This window comes from Arachis ipaensis, chromosome B08, assembly GCF_000816755.2.
Source record: "Arachis ipaensis cultivar K30076 chromosome B08, Araip1.1, whole genome shotgun sequence".
Lineage (NCBI taxonomy): Eukaryota > Viridiplantae > Streptophyta > Magnoliopsida > Fabales > Fabaceae > Arachis > Arachis ipaensis.
The window spans coordinates 20,774,914-20,794,276 of NC_029792.2; the positions used below are offsets into that span (position 1 = coordinate 20,774,914).

Here is a 19,363-nt window from a genome sequence, read left to right on the forward strand (position 1 = left end):
TTCTCCTCAAACCCTTCAGTTTCTTCCCACTCTCTTTACTGCTTCTCTTCCCTCAAAAGCCTAAATATTACCAAATGAGGAAGAAAACCATTGCTAAAATGCCTCCTCGTGAAAAAATCCTCAAGCATTCCTCCAAGCCATCAACTCGCTCCCAAGACCAAACCTTCATACCCTCTCCTTCTCCTCCTACCTCTCCTCCTCATTGTAACCCCATGGCTTGTACCAAAAACACTCCCAGATTCCCTGCCTCTGTCAAGCCGATGCCACCACCAAAGGCGACTCCTTCCAAGCCAGGCTCCTCAAAACCTGGTTCTTCAAAGCCTAGCTCCTCCAAAGGCAAACATCCAGCGGCTCAGGAACCTGTTTCTGAACCAACTCAACCAAAATCCAGGTCAGTTCCTGTGCGCTCTCAACGAGGTAAAACTCGAGTCCCTCTAAAAAATATTAAAGAACCAGACATTGGACCTTTTGATCACAAAGCTCATTTTTTTGACCTCTCATTCAAACTATAACCCCCTATAGATTCAAATCTGCCATGAATAATGACTTTTATGAGGGGGTTATCCAATATCGTACCATGTGTCCATCTTTTCTTGCTGATTTGCCATCTTTGAAAAGAAAATATTTTCCATTTGTTGATAACTTGATTTTTCTAGACTGGAATCATCTTTTTGACATCAAAAAGCATGTTTACCCCTTATTGGTCAAAGAATTTTATGCCAATATGACTTATCATGAAGGCACAGCTCACTCATATGTAAAAGGCCGGGACATAGTTTTAAACAATGAAACTATCAGTGATGCTTTGAAGTATACTGATGTTGGGCCTTGTGCTTACACTTCGGTTAAGTGGGATGAAGGTGTTAGAATTTCTTACCATGATGCATTGGCTCACATTTGTGAACATGTTTCTTTAATTGATGGCATTACACCCACTCACAAAGTCCTAGGGTATGAGCGTGCTCAGTTGCACCGAATGGTCAACCACATTATTCTTCCTCAAAGTGGCTCATATCAAAGGGTTTCCTACACTGATACTCTTGTTTTATATGCCCTTCTCACTAAAACTGAAATTTCATTTGCATACTTGATGGTTAGATATATGTTTGACTCTGTTAGGAGTGAAAAAGACAAAGCACTTCCTTATGGCATGTTTCTAACTTGCATATTTGAGTATTTTGGTGTTGACTTGACCAATGAAGAATATCAAAATAGACATTCATACCTAAAAGGGGGTGGTTCAGTGAAACAGCCCAAAGGACCTACTCGATCTGAACAGGTGGTCTTAAATGATGAAGATGATGACTTTGTTCCTGAGGAATCTCCTTCTCTTTCCACTGAGGGTACATCCATATCTACTGGGAAGAAATCAGCTATGCTGAATGTGGTCAAAGATGTTGTTCAGGAGTTTATCTCCCAATCCAATCATATGATTGCCATGAGCAAGGAACAAAGGAAGCTGGCCAGCAAACATGTGAATTTCCTAAAGAAATCAAGGGATAGAGTGGCTGTATTCATGACCTTCATTGATAACCTTCAAAAGGATGAAGACCCTGCCACTGATGTTGAAGAGGAAGCTGACTCGAAGGGAAATGGTTTTGATGCCTAGGATTTGTCTCATGAAAACTACTGCTACTGATCTCCTTTTTGTCTCATGAACTATGTTTTCTTTTGTTACTATTGAACTGTTTTATTTTGGATGACTGTAATAACTCTAAATACTGTTGCACCTTTGGTAGTTTAGTTAGTATTTTGCACTGTGCACTGACTCTTTTCTGCAGGATTCAAGACATTGTTTTTGTTGATCATGCTTATTATCCGCCCTTGATGACAAAAGGGGGAGTAATAGTAAAAGGACAATAGCACAACAAGATGGTAAATAGGATGGTAAATGTGTCCTAGGAATTTTTGGCATTGCTGTAGCTACTAGTATTTCTTTTTGAGTTTTTTGTCTGTTTTCACATGTTGAATCTTTGTGCTAATGATATTAGCTTGATGTTGGGCTGATTATGTGGTGTTGTTTGTTTGATATCTCTTAGACAAGACAAATGTGTGTAGCTCTTTATTGTGCTCTCTTTAAGTACAATGTTCAACAGGAACAAAGAGGAAAGCATAAATCCAGGGGGAGCTAATCTTGAAAAGGAAAGGGGAGCAACATAAAAGCGAATGACAAAAATCAAAGGGAGTTTCTAAACCTTACTCAAATTCATTTCCTTTTGATCATTGCTTAAATCATGTTTGTCATCAAGGGGGAGATTGTTGAGTTAAGAAATTAACTAAATTAATTAGTGATGACAAACATTATTTTTGGGCAAAATAAATAATTTGTGTTAAGTAATTATAAATTAAATATTACTAATTATTTATTACTGCAGGCCAAAATTTAAATTTTATAGCACAAATGGAATGTAAAGCAAACAGAAAGGATGGTGGGCTGAAAGCAAAAATTTAGAAGCCTAAGGAAAAGCAAAGAAAGAAGCCAAAGGAACCATCGGGCCAAGCTAATCAAAACCGATCCAAGCCCGTGTCCTTCAATTCAAGTTGATCACACCAAGCTTCTCACAGAAGATTGAAGTCTTCACTCTTTCTCACTGCCTCCAAAGCAACGTTCTTTTCCTCTCTGTCTTAGTCAAATCACTGAACTTAGAAAAAGTAAGAAAAAGTGTTTAGTTCCTAAGCTAGTTATGAAAGAAGAGGAAAGAAAGAGAAGGTTAGGCAAGAAAGGTTGAGGTCAAATCAACAAGATCAAACCAAATCCAGCTTAGGTTAAAGGTAACCCATTTTCTCTTACATGCAACACACTTTCTTCTCTTCATCTTCAACTCTCTGTATCTCCATTTTGAGCTATATGGAAAAGAGGATTTCTGTTCCTCTCTGCTGTGAATCCATGGTCTCAAACATGTCTTGGGGACCAAGTTGGTTTTCAAGGGCTCAGATCAAGTTGACCATTGGAAGACTCTTGTGATTGTTGCTTTATGGCTTTCGGTCAAGATGAAAAAGTCAGAAGCAAAGTTTCTACTCTAAGGTTTAATGGGAAAAAGTGAATCTGTGGGTTGGTGAAGCTCAAAGCTCAAGGCGTTGACCTTGGAAGAAGAACCCAGCAACATGCAAGGAGATAAAAGAAGACTTTGTGCTCATTCAGAACCAAGGAGAGAAAACCTGAGTTTGGTGAGTTGTGTTCTGTGAAGAGTTCCCTGAGTAGTTCATCTACTTGGATAATTCTTTCTTTCAAAGAAGCATTCGGCCAATACTGAAGAACTAAATCTGAGGCTTGCGAAGCTGGTTTTTCACATAGCAAAGAGGCTGTTGTTGAAGTCAATCTCCTTCATATTTTACAGATTGTGATGCACTTTTTTATGTTTATCTTTCTGTAATTTCTTGTGAGAAAAGGCATTGTGAGAAAGCTCAAGTAAAATCCATGAGTGGAAAAAGGCTGAGTGATACACTTGAGAGAAAAGCCTAGAGTTATTTTCTGATTTCTTTAGGTTGGTTAAGTGTCTTGTATCTTGTACCTGTAAGGTATCCCTTTCTTAGTTGGGTTAGCACTAAGAGTGAATAGTTAGGTATTAGCAAAGCCAATGTCAAGTTAGGTTAAAATTTGAGTATGAAAGGATTGGGTCAATCTTGTGAAATTGGTGTATGTAATACTGTTAACTATAGTGAAAATTCTTCTACTGTTGTGGAGGAGACTGGATGTAGGTTGCATAGCACAAGGCAACTGAACCAGGATACATGCTGGTGTTAGCTTTTCTCTTCACTGCTGTGTTCTATTTTCTGATATTCATGAGATAAAAATAAATTGTCTCATAAATTTTCGCTGCTGAGTACAAACAGAATCAGAATTGAAAGTTTATTTAAAAGGGTAAAAACAGCAACTAAAAGGCAGGCATAGATTCAACCCCCCTTCTCTAAGCCTACCACAACCTTCAAATATTTTAGTTAAAAAAAATCAAATTTTATAAAAGTACTTGCAATGATATAGCACTTCACAGAGCTTCACTCAGACACTCACTCTCACCTCTGTCACTCATCGCACCGTCACCGATGGTCATCACCGTCACTCTCCTCATCGGATTCTTTGCCTCGTCCCCGCGACGTCAGTGTTTGCTCGCCTCTTCTTCCTTCGTGCATGTGCCTCCTCTGTCTGTGCCGTCCCGGTCGCCTTGGCTCTGTCGTGCCTCGCCTGTCGCTTCCTCCACCTCTTGCTTCGTCTGTATCTGCTTCCTCCGTTGTCATCGTGTTGGCTCCTCTGCAGGCTCTGCTCTGTGTTCGTCGAAGCTCTGCTCTCTCGCTGGCGGCTTGCTTTGCAACGGTGCAATGTGGCGACGACCCCAATTTGGAAACGTTCCTGACTGTTTCTCGGTTTCTGCTTCTGCTGTAGGTGAGATTTTTCTTTTTCTTTTTTTATATAGTATTTCTTATTAATTTTTTAAATTGGCTTTTTGATCTTTCAATGTATTGATGCTAATTGTATTTCTATATAAAACTGATTGATTTAATTTGTGATAGGTTTAGATGAATTATTTTTGTATGTAAAACTAATTAATTTAATTTGTTGTTCTCTTTGTTCTTTTTCCTTTCTTGAGCCTTGTATACCATTTTTCCTGTTATTTTAAGATATTATGTCATTGTATCAATCCGTTTTTGTGCTTGATGTTTAATTTCTAACTGTTTAAATCCTTACTCTTTTACTCCATGTTGGACAAATTTGATAAGATCATCAATAAGGAAATTTCTTCTACTATGGTTTATGAGGATTATAAGGTACTCTCTCAGCCTTTGATAAAATCCTCAGCTTCACTGTGTTACAGCTTAAGTGAAGTCTGGTAGTGCCGTGAATGACTACAGACATAAGTTAAAGCAACGGAATAAAGTTTTAAAGATGTGCATTGGAGTTATCTATTTTGTCTCATGAACTGATCTCTGTTGTTTTTCTGTCTGGCTCTTCCATATTGATTTAAAAATCTTATTAACATTTACATAAGCTCTTTAGTTTATACTTTGTCAAATATTTTATTCACCTAAATATACCCTCGTCTAGCTTATGCACAATGAGGAAGTTTGCGAGAATTATTGATGCGGAGGGCGTTGCCATTCTAAAGCGCCGCCAATAACTCAACCAGGGAACTGCTCTCAGTTATCATCATCACTTCCCAACTTCAAAAGTCATCGGAGAAGTTTCTATCACCTTGAAGTGCAATATTCTGTTAAATTGCTGAGTGGCAGTGCATGCCATCCCTCTTCATGGCCTTCATCAAATAAAGGGTTAGCTTATACAGCTCTCTTTTCCCACTCTCACTCTTTACTTTCAAACTCTATTCTTCTTCCGAAGCTTTGATTTCAAAATCTCATGACACAGACGAAACCACAGAAACTGCCCAAACTAATAACCTGTCACCCCAAGAGACCCTTATAGCAGAAAAATTTCACTCTCTCATTAAAGACCACTACTGCAAAAACCCTAATCCCAACGCCAACCCACCCACCCTTAATCCCACCATACCCAATCTCAACATCAGTTTTTCCAAAATCTCCGCCACATAAACTATTTCCCCCGCCGTTGCCCGCAAGATTAGCGAGAAATGAGGGGGTGTCTGCCATGGCATCTCCTTACTCCAGTCTCTCGCGTTCTTCAACTGGGCCACCTCCCTCGAGGGCTTCCCTTCATCCCCTGAGCCCTACAATGAGATGATCGACTTTGCCAAAAAGTTGAGGCATTTTGATTTGGCATGGCATTTGATCAATTTGATGAAAGTTCACGAAGTCAAAATAACCATTGACACGTTTTCTGTCCTTGTCCAACGATACGTAAGGGCCGGATTGGATACGGAGGTGGTTCACGACTTTAATCGCATGGAAGACTTTGGTTGCTTCCCTGATATTGTTGCATTTTAAACTGTGATTAGTAGCTTATGCAGGAAGAGAAGAGCAATTGACACTCAAGCATTTTTTTATAGTCTTAAGGATAAGTTTGAGCCTGATGTTATAGTGTACACTAGTTTAGTTCATGGTTGGTGCAGGGCTGGGAATATAACAGAAGTCGAGGAGGTTTTTAGAGATATGAAACTGGTTGGAATCAAGCCTAACACATACTCTTACAACATTGTGATTGACTAACTGTGCCGGTATGGTCTCTTGGGGTGACAGGTTAGTGGTTTGGGCAGTTTCTGTGGTTTCATCTGTGTCATGAGCTTTTGAAATCAAAGCTTCAGAAGAAGAATAGAGTTTGAAAGTGCAGAGTAAGAGTAGGAAAAGAGAGCTATATAAGCTAACCTTTTGTTTGATGAAGGCCATGAAGCGGGATGGCACGCACTGCCACTCAGCAATTTAACTGAATATTGCACTTCAAGGTGACAGAAACTTCTCTGATGACTTTTGAAATTGGGAAGTGATGATGATAACTGACAACGACTCCCTGGTTGAGTTATTGGCGGCGCTTTATAATGGCAAGGCCCTCGGCATCAATAGTTCTCACAAACCTCCTCATTCTTCATAAGCTAGACGAGTAGGTGAATAAAATATTTGACAAAGTATAAACTAAAGGGCTTATGTAAATGTTAATAAGATTTTTAAATCAATATAGAAGAGCCAGACAGAAAAAACAACAGAGATCAGTTCATGAGACAAAACAGATAACTCCAATGCACATCTTTAAATCTTTATTCCATTGCTTTAACCTATGTCTGTAGTTATTCACGGCACTACCAGACTTCACTTAAGCTGTAACACAGTTAAGTTGAAGATTTTATCAAAGGCTGAGAGAGTACCTTATCATCCTCATAAACCATAGTATAAGGAATTTTCTTATTGATGATCTTGTCAAATTTGTCGAACACGGAGTAAAAGAGTAAGGATTCAAACAGTTAGAAATTAAACCTCAAGCACAAAAACGGATTGATACAACGGCATAATATCTTAAAATAATAGGAAAAATGGTATACAAGGCTCAAGAAAGGAAAAAGAACAAAGAGAACAACAAATTAAATCAATTAGTTTTACATACAAATACAATTCATCTAAACCTGTCACAAATTAAATCAATCCATTTTACATACAAATACAATTAGCATCAATACATTGAAAGAGCAAAAAGCCAGTATAAAAAATTAATAAGAAATACTATATAAAAAAAGAAAAATAAAAATCTCACCTACAGTAGAAGCAGAAACCCAGAAACAGTCAGGGACGTTTCCAACTTGGGGTCGTCGCCACATTGCATCGTTGCAAAGCAAGCCGCCAGCGAGAGCAGAGCTTCGATAGACGCAGAGCAGAGCTTGCAGAAGAGCCAACACAATGACAATGGAGCAAGTAGATCCAGACAAGGCACGAGGCAGAGGCAGCGACAGGCAAGGCACGATGGAGCCAAGGCGACCGGGACGGCACAGACGTAGGAGGCACAGGCACAAAGGAAGAACAGGTGAGCAAGCACTGACGTCGCGGGAACGAGGCAGAGGATCCAACGAGGAGAGTGACGTTGATGATCGGCGGTGACGGTGCGATGAGTGAGAAAGGTGAGAGTGAGTGTCTGAATGAAGCTCTGTGAAGTGCGACGAAGGAGCTGAGGTTGGGAATAGTTGGAGATTCTGTTGAATTAGGGTTTTTTCTTTTTTTTTTCTTTTTTTTACTTTTTTCTTATATCATTGCTGGTACTTTTATAAAATTTGATTTTTTTTAACTGAAATATTAGTATATTACTAATTTAAAAATTATTTACCAAATTACCATTTTTTGTAAGCATTTTTATATTTTGCTAATAATGTACTTGAGAGAATATGTATATAGTGTATACTAATGATATTTTGTCAAGTAATGGGGAAAATGGAGCCTTTGATGTTTTCTTGGGGAAAACAACACTATTTCCGCCAAATAGTGTGCTAGAACATGAAGTCCCCGTTTACAAAGCTCTTAAAATGCCAGGGGAGTTTGTGATAACCTTCCTAGGACATACCATGCTGGATTTAGTCATGGTTAGATTTGCTCATTTTCATACACTTTAATTTTCAAAAATATTAGGCCGTGCTACCTTTCCTACCCAGTCAGTTAATATATGAAAAATTAATGCTACATATCTTAATTTAAATTATAGGTTTCAACTGTGGAGAAGCTATGGACTTTGCAATTGGTGATTAGTTTCCTTTAAGAGCTATTGCTAGCCGGATATTGCACTGCTTAATAGGATTCCTTTACTTCCCCATGAAGAACTTCTATGCAAAGAAGCAATGCTTCTGTATGCATCCATGGAGCTTGAAGGTTCACATACCAGCATTCTATTAAGGTTTCTTTTGTTAATTTGATTCGTTTTCAGCATTGTGCCCGTTGGTTACTAATGAAATAAAGAGTATGTATAAGTGTCTTTTCTCATTCCGATGACGTGATTTTCTGTAGCATCTGCAAACGTGATTGTTATGTAGTTTTTGTTGACTGATATAAAGATAATTTTCTTGACAAAAAGAACTCTTTGGCCACTGTATTATGAGAAAGTTTCAGTAAGTATAAATGATCTATATCTGAACTACTTTGGTAAGAATAATGTCTTGAGATGGAGACTAATTCTGTGTTTTTATGTCTTTGATTTTAGAAAAAACAGGTTGAAGACAATCTTTTCTCATTGGGGTTGTCTCCATGGTTTCTTTGAAAGAAAATGTTAGCTTACTAATTATTCTAATTAATAACAACTCAGTGCAATATAACATAAGGTTATCAAAATTTTGAGTTATTCTCAAAGTTCATAATTTTGTGATGATATGAAAGCAAGCAAAGATTCATCTGTTGGTCAAATTATCTCATCACAATTCAAATATTTGGTGCATTGCGTGAATTAAAGGTATAAAAATTGAATACTAATCAACCATTTTTATAAACATGAAAATTGAAAACCAACTTACTTTTATTTTAATTCCAAAGATGAATCTTATTTAACTATATATGTAAATTATGACCATTCTTTCATGTTACGTATGGCTATGAGTTATGACCATTCTTATTTAATTATATATGTAATTTATGACCATTCTTGCATATGTGAATTTGGAAGACAAATATATAGACTGTAAAATGAAATTTCTTTTGGTTTGGTAAATTCAAAATTTTAGATCCGGAGATTGTTATATAAAGGGATCTTGCATCTTAGCTCTTCAAAACAAAAAGATCAATTTGTTTACATGTTTTCTTTTCTTAATGAGTAATCCTTAGTTTGATTTTAATTGCCCCTTAGATGTCTTGAGTTGTAGGATTTTCCAATTATGCATTTAAACTTTCATTATCAACTATATATACTTAAAAAGCGCAATTTAGATGAATAGAAAATTATTTCCCCTAATCCTTTTACTTTTATTGCGCCCATAATAGATGGATAATGCTTGATTTTTTATCAGAGAATATATATGAATTTTGAGTCAAAGTGTTGAAAAATTGTGGTCGCAATATAGGAGGAACTAGAAGGGCAAATAGTATTACGGTGGTGTTCTGCAATTGTAGTTTCTCTTTTGTAATCTCAATGCCATAATTTATGACTTCAAGTTGTGGATGCGTCAAATGTGGTTTTGCAAATCATATTGCCAAGGAGAATAATAATAGATTTTCAATGAAACAACATGCAAAAATTTGTCTTGAAGGATAATAATATACAACAAAATGCAGATAATATCAAGTTTGTACATATGATTGCATATTCCTATCAAATATTTTGGTTCTGTAATTATGTTTACTCAAATAAGTGACAAACTTCATGGTGTGGATGTGATAGTATTTGATGGAGAAATAAACTCTCAATATTAAATCTTTTTAATTACTTGTTATTATTTTTGCTCATAAATTATGCTTTATTATAATAGTTATTTTTATCTTTGTTGAATACATTTTTAATTAGGGCCAATGGAAATAATTCACAATTTTTTTTTGTTGGAAAAACACTTAAAAGATGATATTAAAAAATTATTTACAGATTAAATACACAATTCGTGCTTAGCCATACATAGACTTGGGTTAAATATCCATATAATTTTGTAAACAAATTATAACAAAGTAGATTAAATACACGATTTGTGATTAACCATATACTAGGGATCTAATTATTATAACTAAATGTCACTTAGTTAGTATTTATTGTTTGTGTAACTATATTTAAACAAATAAACATAATAATTTTTACATTTAAGTGGAATCTATTCATATCGACAAAATTATTTAGCTTCTGAAAAGGAAATGATGTAACAATCTTATACATTGTATAATAAATTTTTAACAAGAGTAGTTTTTCAAATTAAAAGTAATAATTATTAGTATAAATAGACATATTTAATAAATTTTTACAATAGATCAATATTTACGCGCAGGTTTTACACTAGTTTAATTTATAAATTGAAAGTTGAAACCAATATGATCAACATTTAAGGGCGTCATTTACTACCCTGTGGCCTGCCTTATGGACAACGGATGCCGCATGTACCCAATAGATGAATCCAACTTATCAGAATAAGGAAAATGTGTGGAGACCTATTTTTGGAATTAGTAGAGTTCACATTCTTGGTATTTCACTCATTTAAACACACCATTGGTTGGGATGGGAGGGATAACTCGAGATCTCTCTTATTTTTTAAAACAAAAATAGCACCAAAAATTAAGCAAACTGCAAACTTAACAGTCAGCGAAAATAAGGAAAACGTAAATAACACAACAAAGCTTTTGCTAAACAAAACAGATATTTAATAGGACACCTTACAAAGTAAGTGCTTAACCGAATACACTCAACAAAGGCACCGCTTTATGGTTAGGTTGCATTTATTTCTAAAATTAGGACAAGAAAAGATATTAAAAACAAGATATAAAAACACATAAAATATAGAGACACAAAATTTAGTGTTCTTGTATTCTGTTTAGTAATAAAATAGAACAAATTATGAAAATCTAATTTATTTTTCTTTTTTTCTTTAAAAAATTTGAGGAAAAAAAATATAATAATAAAAAATTTATAACAATAATAAAAAAATAAAAAATAAATTATATTATTTATTAGTATCTTTGTGTCTTTTCTGTCAGAATAAACACAAAATACATTAATTTAATATCTCTGGACATAATATCTTTATCCATGTCTTATCTATCAAATACGATTTTAATCTATATCTCATCTGTCAAATATGATTTTGTGTCTTCCTGTCTCAATGTTCCATCCCTATAAACAAACAGAAGCCTACATGCTAAATGCCTAGCTTCAAACAACGTTTCCACCAAGTTATTCAAGTACTACAAAACTTCGGCCATAAATCAAAGAAATTATAGATGATGCCTATGAATTTAACAAGTTCACAAAAATAAAATAAAATAAAGCAACTATTTCTTACCAACTAAACTGAGTTAAGCAGGTAATACAAGTAGTTTATAGTTTAATATAAACTAAGATGTGACAAGTGAAGCTACTTCTACAAGGGGCGAGAGACAAATCCCATGGCAACCATCTTTTCCACCAAATCCTCATGCAGTTTAAGCTGCCCTGCTTTCCTCAACAGCTCTAGAACCATTTCATAAACAGATTGATTAGGTTTTAGTCCTTTTTCTTCAACCATCTCCTTCATAAACTTGTAGCCATTGTTCCAGTGCCCCTTTTCACAATACATTGAAATCAAAATTCGATAAGTATTCACATTGGGCTCAACTTGATTCTCATCCATCTCCTTCTTCAATTTCAAAACCATATCAATTGATTTTGAGTCCGCGAACATTCTCATCAATATATTGTAAGTTAATGTATTAGCCTGGCACTTCAGCTCCTTCATTCTAGCATACATCCTATGAGCAGCATTAATATCATGTAACTGAGCTATGCATCCAAAAATTGAATTGAAACTTGACGCGTTAGGAGAAACCCCTTTCTTAACCATTGAGTTGAGAACCTTCACAGCTTCTTCAAGATTCTCATCCCTGCAATGACTCTCAATTAGGAAATTATAAGTAATCGTATCAGCAGGACAATCCAGCCTCTTCATCTGATTGTAAACTTGCAAGACCTTTTCAGTCCTTCCAGCCTTCACATGAACTCGCATGAGACTATTGAAAGTAACCGCATTAGGATCACAGCCGGCATCAATCATCTCTGAGAAAACATCATGAGCACGAGAAATCTGACCACACCGGCACAGTGAGTCAATCACAATGCTGTAAGTGTATGTGTTAGGCTTGATTCCAGCCAGTTTCATATCCCTGAAAACCTCCTCGGCTTTCGCTATATTCCCAGCCCTGCACCAACCATGAACTAAACTAGTGTACACTATAACATCAGGCTCAAACCTATCCTTAAGACTATCAAAAAATGATTGAGCTTCAATTGCTCTTCTCTTCCTGCATAAGCTACTAATCACAATTGAAAATGCAACAATATCAGGGAAGCAACCAAAGTCTTCCATGCGATTAAAGGCGTGAACCGCCTCCGCAGCCAATCCGGCCCTCACGTATCGTCGAACAATGACAGAAAACGTTGCAATGGTTATTTTGACTCCGCGAACTTTCATCAAATTGATCAAATGCCATGCCAAATCGAAATGCCTCAGCTTTCCGGCAAGGTCGATCATCTCGTTGTAGGGCTCAGGGGATGAAGGGAAGCCCTCGAGGGAGGTGGCCCAGTTGAAGAACGCGAGAGACTGGAGCAAGGGGATGCCATGGCGGACACCCCCGCATTTCTCGATAACCTTGCGGGCGACAGCGGGGGAAACAGTTTCTGTGGCGGAGATTTTGGAAAAACTGATGTTGAGATCGGGTATGGTGAGATTGGGGGTGGGTGGGGTGGCGTTGGGATTAGGGTTTTTGCGGTAGTGGTCTTTAATGAGAGAGTGAATTTTTTCTGCTATAAGGGTCTCTTGGGGTGACAGGTTAGTGGTTTGGGCAGTTTCTGTGGTTTCGTCTGTGTCATGAGCTTTTGAAATCAAAGCTTCGGAAGAAGAAGAATAGAGTTTGCCCGAAGCAGAATAGAGTTTGAAAGTGCAGGGTGAGAGTGGGGAAAGAGAGCTGTATAAGCTAACCCTTTGTTTGATGAAGGCCATGAAGAGGGATGGCACGCACTGCCACTGAGCAATTTAACTGAATATTGCACTTCAAGGTGACAGAAACTTCTCCGATGACTTTTGAAATTGGGAAGTGATGATGATAACTGAGAGCGGCTCCCTGGTTGAGTTATTGGCGGAGCTTTAGAATGGCAACGCCCTCGGCATCAATAGTTCTCGCAAACCTCCTCATTCTGCATAAGCTAGACGAGGGTAAATTAGGTGAATAAAATATTTGACAAAGTATAAACTAAAGAGCTTATGTAAATGTTAATAAGATTTTTAAATCAATATAGAAGAGCCAGACATAAAAAACAACAGAGATTAGTTCATGAGACAAAACAGATAACTCCAATGCACATCTTTAAATCTTTATTCCATTGCTTTAACCTGTGTCTGTAGTCATTCACGGCACTACCAGACTTCACTTAAGCTGTAAGCCTGTAACACAGTTAAGTTGAGGATTTGATCAAAGGCTGAGAGAGTACCTTATCATCCTCATAAACCACAGTAGAAGGAATTTCCTTATTGATGATCTTGTCAAATTTGTCCAACACGGAGTAAAAGAGTAAGAATTTAAACAGTTAGAAATTAAACCTCAAGCCGTTATCTTAAAATAACAGGAAAAATGGTATACAAGGCTCAAGAAAGGAAAAAGAACAAAGAGAACAACAAATTAAATCAATTAGTTTTACATACAAATACAATTCATCTAAACCTATCACAAATTAAATCAATCAGTTTTACATACAAATACAATTAGCATCAATACATTGAAAGAGCAAAAAGCCAGTATAAAAAATTAATAAGAAATACTATATAAAAAAAGAAAAAGAAAAATCTCACCTACAGCAGAAGCAGGAACCCAGAAACAGTCAGGGACGTTTCCAACTTGGAGTCGTCGCCGCATTGCACCGTTGCAAAGCAAGCCGCCAGCGAGAGAGCAGAACTTCGGCGGACGCAGAGCAGAGCCTGCAGAGGAGCCAACACGATGACAACGGAGGAAGAAGATCCAGACGAGGCACGAGGCCGAGGCAGCGACAGGCGAGGCACGGCGGAGCCAAGGAGACCGGGACGGCACAGGCGCGGAGGAAGAAGAGGCGAGCAAACACTCACGTCGCGGGGACGAGGCAGAGGATCCGGAGAGGAGAGTGACGAGTGATGACCGGCGGTGACGGTGCGATGAGTGAGAGAGGTGAGAGTGAGTGTCTGAGTGAAGCTCTGTGAAGTGCGGCGAGGGAGCTGAGGTTGGGGATGGTTGGGAGTGCCATTGAGTTAGGGGTTTTTCTTTTTTTTTTTTTTACTTTTTTTCCTTATATCATTGCAAGTACTTTTATAAGATTTGATTTTTTTTAACTGAAATATTAGTATATTACTATTTTAAAAATTATTTAGCAAATTATCATTCTTTGTAAGTATTTTTATATTTTGCTAATAATGTACTTGTAAAATAGAATTGTTTTTATATTTTGTATTGACTTGAATAGAATTTTTGCTAATAATATTCATATTTAATACAAATCAAATCTTAATCAATCAAAATGATAAAAATATATAAGAATTATTTTTACCCAATATTCAATTCATCACCTCTTTAGTTATGGACAAAATCATCGCATAAACTTCATTAGTTTTTTTTTTTTTTTTTGGTAAAAACTCTTTCCATTTTTTTCAAAATTTAAATAAAATTTTTTACAACATATAGAATTTCTTTTATTTTTAATATCAAATAAAATACAAAATATAAACAGACATTTATGTCATTAAAGTTTGCATCTGTATTGTCCATACACAATGCAGATATCTTTTTAATTAATATTGATTGTGGTTATGCTTTCATTTTGGAGAAGGGTTAGTTCTTGTTATATTTTTTTAAGTGAATTTTACTATATCAAATAATGGTTGGAGTCTTGGAAATTTAGATATTTTCACATGTTAGCTTACAAGAAAGTATCAAGGTAATATAATATTAACGGCTCGGTTTTTATCCGGTTTTTACCCGATATAATCGTGGTCCGAAAGTGTGTAGATTTCATCAAATCTAGGGTCGAGTTTGAGTCTAACAAATAGGCCCAATGTATATTTCTAGCCAAATCTGTGTCACATCAAACCCGATTTTACCCGACCATAAACACCAGTAATTTCATCAGAATTTGAGGATAATAATACACCAAAGAATATACAGTGCAAAGCCTTCAAGAATTAGTAATAATACATTTTTGAAAGAACAACTTCCCTTAAATCATTTAGTCATACTAAAATTCATATGTTTTTATTTTTATTTTTATTTTGTGTAAAAATTAATTCTCCAAGATCATTCTCAACAGTTCTGCAACATCTTCAAATTGGATTGGCTTAGGAAATGGTTTAGAGGCTTGATTCGAAAATTAGCATACTGAAATCTTTGTAATAACTTTGATAATGATTAACGTTCAACATTTCAAGCCAACACACTACCAAATTTTACAATTTAAATCTCTACTTAGGTATGTTAATATTTTAATTATTGTTACATATTTCAAATTGCCAAGGCTCTACTCCACAACGACACTGAAGCAGAAGCTTTAGTTGTTACATCCAACATCTAAAACATGATATGTATATAGTCAACAAGATTTTCAACCAACCCCATTTGTTCTTCTCATATTGATTTCTCCTTTTGGAATCATGAACGGTAGTCCACAATCAGAGGCGTTAGAGCAATGATAATTAGCAATAATTATCAGCTTTTAACTGAGTACCAGTTATCTCGTCAGATCCTTTCTTTTATTTCCTTTATATTGTTTCACATGATCACACTCATTACCTTCAATTCTGCTGAATTATCCTTATCATGAGCGAAAAGTTCTTGTCATTAAAAGCTTATATTTACTTGTTAGCAAACGCATAAAATAACTACCAATAATCCTTGCATGTACAATCACCATTTTTGAAACAATGAAACCTACTCCGATCACGCACCACAATTTCTTTCTTTTCAATGGCAGATAGTATTTTAAAAGCAGCATGACAATCCTCACACATACGAAGATTCTTGATAATCCTAATAGGCATTCCAGGTTTTGTGTTTATCAACCCATACACAAGTGCCAGTTTTTCGCTATGGCGAAAGAGGAACTTCTCCTTTTCTTTATCTTCCACATCAAGAAGCACAACTGAAGTATTTGGCACATACCCTTTTTCCTTCATCTTCACTAATAGTTTTTCCCACATCTCAAATACCTCATCACATTCAGGATGAGACTCGTCCCCTGCTACAAACTCATGAACTGTTCCATCTATTGTGATTGAACTGCATCCAGGCGTTTTCTTCACCCCTCTGTTCTTCATCAACTTCCTGATTTTCGTTACTTCTTCCCATTTTCCCACCTCTGCATAAGCATTCGAGAGAACAATGTAGTATCCATCATTAAGTGGATCCAATTCCGAGATATGTTTCATAGCTTCCTCAGCCAATTCGGTGTTCTTATGAAGCCTGCAACCACCAAGCAGAGCCCCCCAAATGACCCCATTTGGCAATATAGGCATGTTTATGATAACCTCATGAGCCTCTTTCAATAGGCCTGCGCGACTCAGGAGATCAACCAAGCAACCATAATGCTCAATCCTAGGCACTATTCCATATGCTCTGGTCATGGTGGCGAAAATCTCTCGACCCTTTTCGACCAATCCCATGTGGCTACAAGCATGGAGGAGCCCAATGAATGTCACATGATTTGGTTCCACACCTGATCCAATCATCTCATCATACAATTCTAGAGCCTTCTCTCCATAACCATGCATGGCAAACCCTGCTATCATGCTCGACCACGATACAACAGTTCTTCGGTCTCTCATGGCTACAAAAACTCTGTAACCCTCTTCCAAGCATCCGCACTTCACATACACATCAATCAGTGTGTTACAAACATGTACATTCCCATGAAACCCACTCCGATCTGCGAACTGGTGAACACTCCTGCCAAGCTCCAAGTCACCCAAATCAGCACAGGCTGCTAAAACTGCCACCACGGTCACCTCATTTGGCCTCAAACCTTCCCTCTCCATCTCCAAGAACAACCCTACAGCTTCCTCCGACTTCCCACACCGGACAAACCCCGAAATCATGGACGTCCAAGTCTTCACATTCCTCTCCGGCATCAGACAAAACAAACCATAAGCGCCACGGAAGTCACCCGCCTTAACCAACTGACTTATCATTATGTTCCAAGTAACAACATCTCGCTGAGGCATTTTATCGAACACAAGGCGCGCATCACTCATCTCCCCGCAAACTGCATACAAATGCACAAACATATTTTGCAAAACCAAATTAGCTGTTAACCCAAGCTTCACCACGAAGGCATGAATGATTCTCCCAGTTTGAATGTCGGAAACACGAGTACAGGCCTTGAGAACGAAGGAACACATGAAGTGGTCAGGGATTGGAGTACCCATTTGGCGGAGGCGACGGAAGAGAGTGATGGCGTCGTGAGGGGACTCCCCTTCGGCAAAATGTTTGAGGCAGAAGTTCCATGCAAAGAGTTCTTGGGAGTTTGGTGAAAGGCGGAGGATTTTGTGAGCGTAAGAAAAATGGTTGGTGAGGGCGCAGATGAGAGCGACGCGAGTGAGAGGGAGAGAGTGATGGCTTTGGGTTTTGACAAGAAGTGCGTGTACTTGTTTGAGTTCGAGTACGGTGTTGAAGTTAGTGGCGTTGACGGTGGACGGCGGTGGGTCAAGTACTTTCTGGTGGTGGTGGGAAGGCGTGGATGGGAGGGTGGAGCAGAACATCATCTCTTTCTTCCTCTGAATTCAAGCCTGTGCTGTGTTTGATTTAATTACGATTTTTTTTTTTAAAAAGAAAATATTATTTTTGTAATAATTTGGTTGTTTAAAGACTAGATGTTCAAATTGATCTTGAAGGAAAGAGGCGAGTACGATTTCTTTTTGAGTAGTGTTATTTGGCCACTAAAATTAATCACTAATATAAAATATATACTGAAATATAAATATACATTGAAAATAAATTAAATCACATATATATTTATATATAAATATATTAGTGGTTAATTTTAGTGTACAAATATTTTTTTTTATTTTAAATCTCATTGAATAATTAATAAAAAATTAATTCAATTTACAATAAGGTAGGGTTCAAATGTTTTTTAAATTAACTAATAGATTTAGATATAAATTTAGTCAATTAATTTATTTTTGTTTTTAATCTTTTTTAATCACAAAAAAATAACTTTTTATTCAAATTATAGTATATAAGTATACAGCCATACAAGTGCTATTTTTTTTTCTTTTTCTTTTGTTATTTTTTTTAATATTATTGTCATTGTTATCATTATCATTGTTATTTCTGCCACTGTCTGTGTTGTTGTTATTATTATTGTTGTTATTTAATTTTTTTTCTCTTTTATTATCATCAATATGAATGTTCAAAAAATTAGAGTACAAAATTTTGATTTACAGCACATAAATTTTAGTGCACAACACATAAATTTTAATATATAATATAGAAATTATTTAAGGACCACATGCTTAAAATATTGATATCCAACTGACAAAATATACACATTACATAAATTTTGATGTACAATATAAAAATGTTAATGTATAACACAAAATTTTAGTATGCAGCATAAAATTATTTGGAGGATTACATATTCAAAATATTGACTCGTCCAACTACTAAATTACATTCGCAGCAAAAATTTATGTGTTATGTGTTAAATATTTTTATGCTATGTATAAAAATTTAGGGCAAATCACCCATATAAACCATGGTGGTAAAAAATTTACGTAAAAAATTTATTAAAAGATATTCATGAGCTATTAAAAATGGGCAAAAGAGTATTGTATGAAATTCGAATTGATAGCTCATTAATATTTTAAAGAAGTCTCGTAATTAAATATTTTGTTAGCTTTTTTTTAATGCATGAAATAAAATATATATTTTTTTAACTTTTAAATTATTAATTTTTTTAATAAATTATTAATTTTTTAATAAAAGAATAGACAGAATTAAATCATGAGTAATTCGAATTTGGCTAATTCGAATTACTATATGCAGCGTGTGTATTTCGAATCACCCTGATTCGAATAAGTGTGTGTAATTCGAATCAGGTTGATTCGAATTAGTGGGTGTGTGCGTGTGTAATTCGAATTAGGCTAATTTGAATTACATAGAAATGCCCTCTTGGTTGAACCTTGTAACGATTATTGGTTTGGTTGAATCACGTAAATTTTTTTCCAACTTAGTTTATATGGGTAATTTGCCCAAAAATTTATATATTATATTGATAAGTTTGTGTTATATGTAAAAAATTTTGTGCTATACATCA

General features: G+C 36.0%; 2 protein-coding genes and 1 pseudogene across 5 annotated transcripts; 1 reads left to right on the forward strand and 2 right to left on the reverse strand.

The window, feature by feature from the left end:
- On the forward strand, window positions 5,245-6,144 carry LOC107610709 (annotated as a pseudogene).
- Window positions 11,129-14,354, reverse strand: LOC107613877 (pentatricopeptide repeat-containing protein At1g20300, mitochondrial). 4 transcript variants are annotated; one of them, XM_021109091.1, is made up of 3 exons: window positions 13,881-14,354; window positions 13,523-13,570; window positions 11,129-13,228 (listed from the first exon to the last, which is right to left on the reverse strand). In XM_021109091.1, exon 3 carries the CDS (start codon window positions 13,032-13,034, stop codon window positions 11,421-11,423), a length of 1,614 nt encoding a protein of 537 aa, XP_020964750.1. In that variant the 5' UTR covers window positions 13,035-13,228; window positions 13,523-13,570; window positions 13,881-14,354; the 3' UTR covers window positions 11,129-11,420. The 4 variants fall into 4 exon arrangements, with proteins under 4 accessions (XP_020964750.1, XP_020964749.1, XP_016171547.1 ...); XM_021109090.1 differs by having other exon boundaries at window positions 11,129-13,237; window positions 13,881-14,353; XM_016316061.2 differs by lacking the exon at window positions 13,523-13,570.
- Window positions 13,881-17,807, reverse strand: LOC107614196 (pentatricopeptide repeat-containing protein At3g62890-like). Its single transcript, XM_016316427.2, has 4 exons — window positions 15,996-17,807; window positions 15,562-15,618; window positions 15,156-15,227; window positions 13,881-14,276 (listed from the first exon to the last, which is right to left on the reverse strand). Exons 1-4 carry the CDS (start codon window positions 17,805-17,807, stop codon window positions 13,881-13,883), a joined length of 2,337 nt encoding a protein of 778 aa, XP_016171913.2.

Coding starts and splice junctions, on each gene's coding strand:
- LOC107613877 (XM_016316061.2), bottom strand. CDS start 13,034: ATGGCCTTCATCAAACAAAGGGTTAGCTTATACAGCTCTCTTTCCCCA.
- LOC107614196 (XM_016316427.2), bottom strand. CDS start 17,807: ATGATGTTCTGCTCCACCCTCCCATCCACGCCTTCCCACCACCACCAG. Junction 15,228..15,561: donor CGTTGTGGAGTAGAGCCTTG/GCAATTTGAAAT, acceptor TAATTCTTGAAG/GCTTTGCACTGTATATTCTT. Junction 14,277..15,155: donor TTACTGGTGTTTATGGTCGG/GTAAAATCGGGT, acceptor CCCCAACCTCAG/CTCCCTCGCCGCACTTCACA.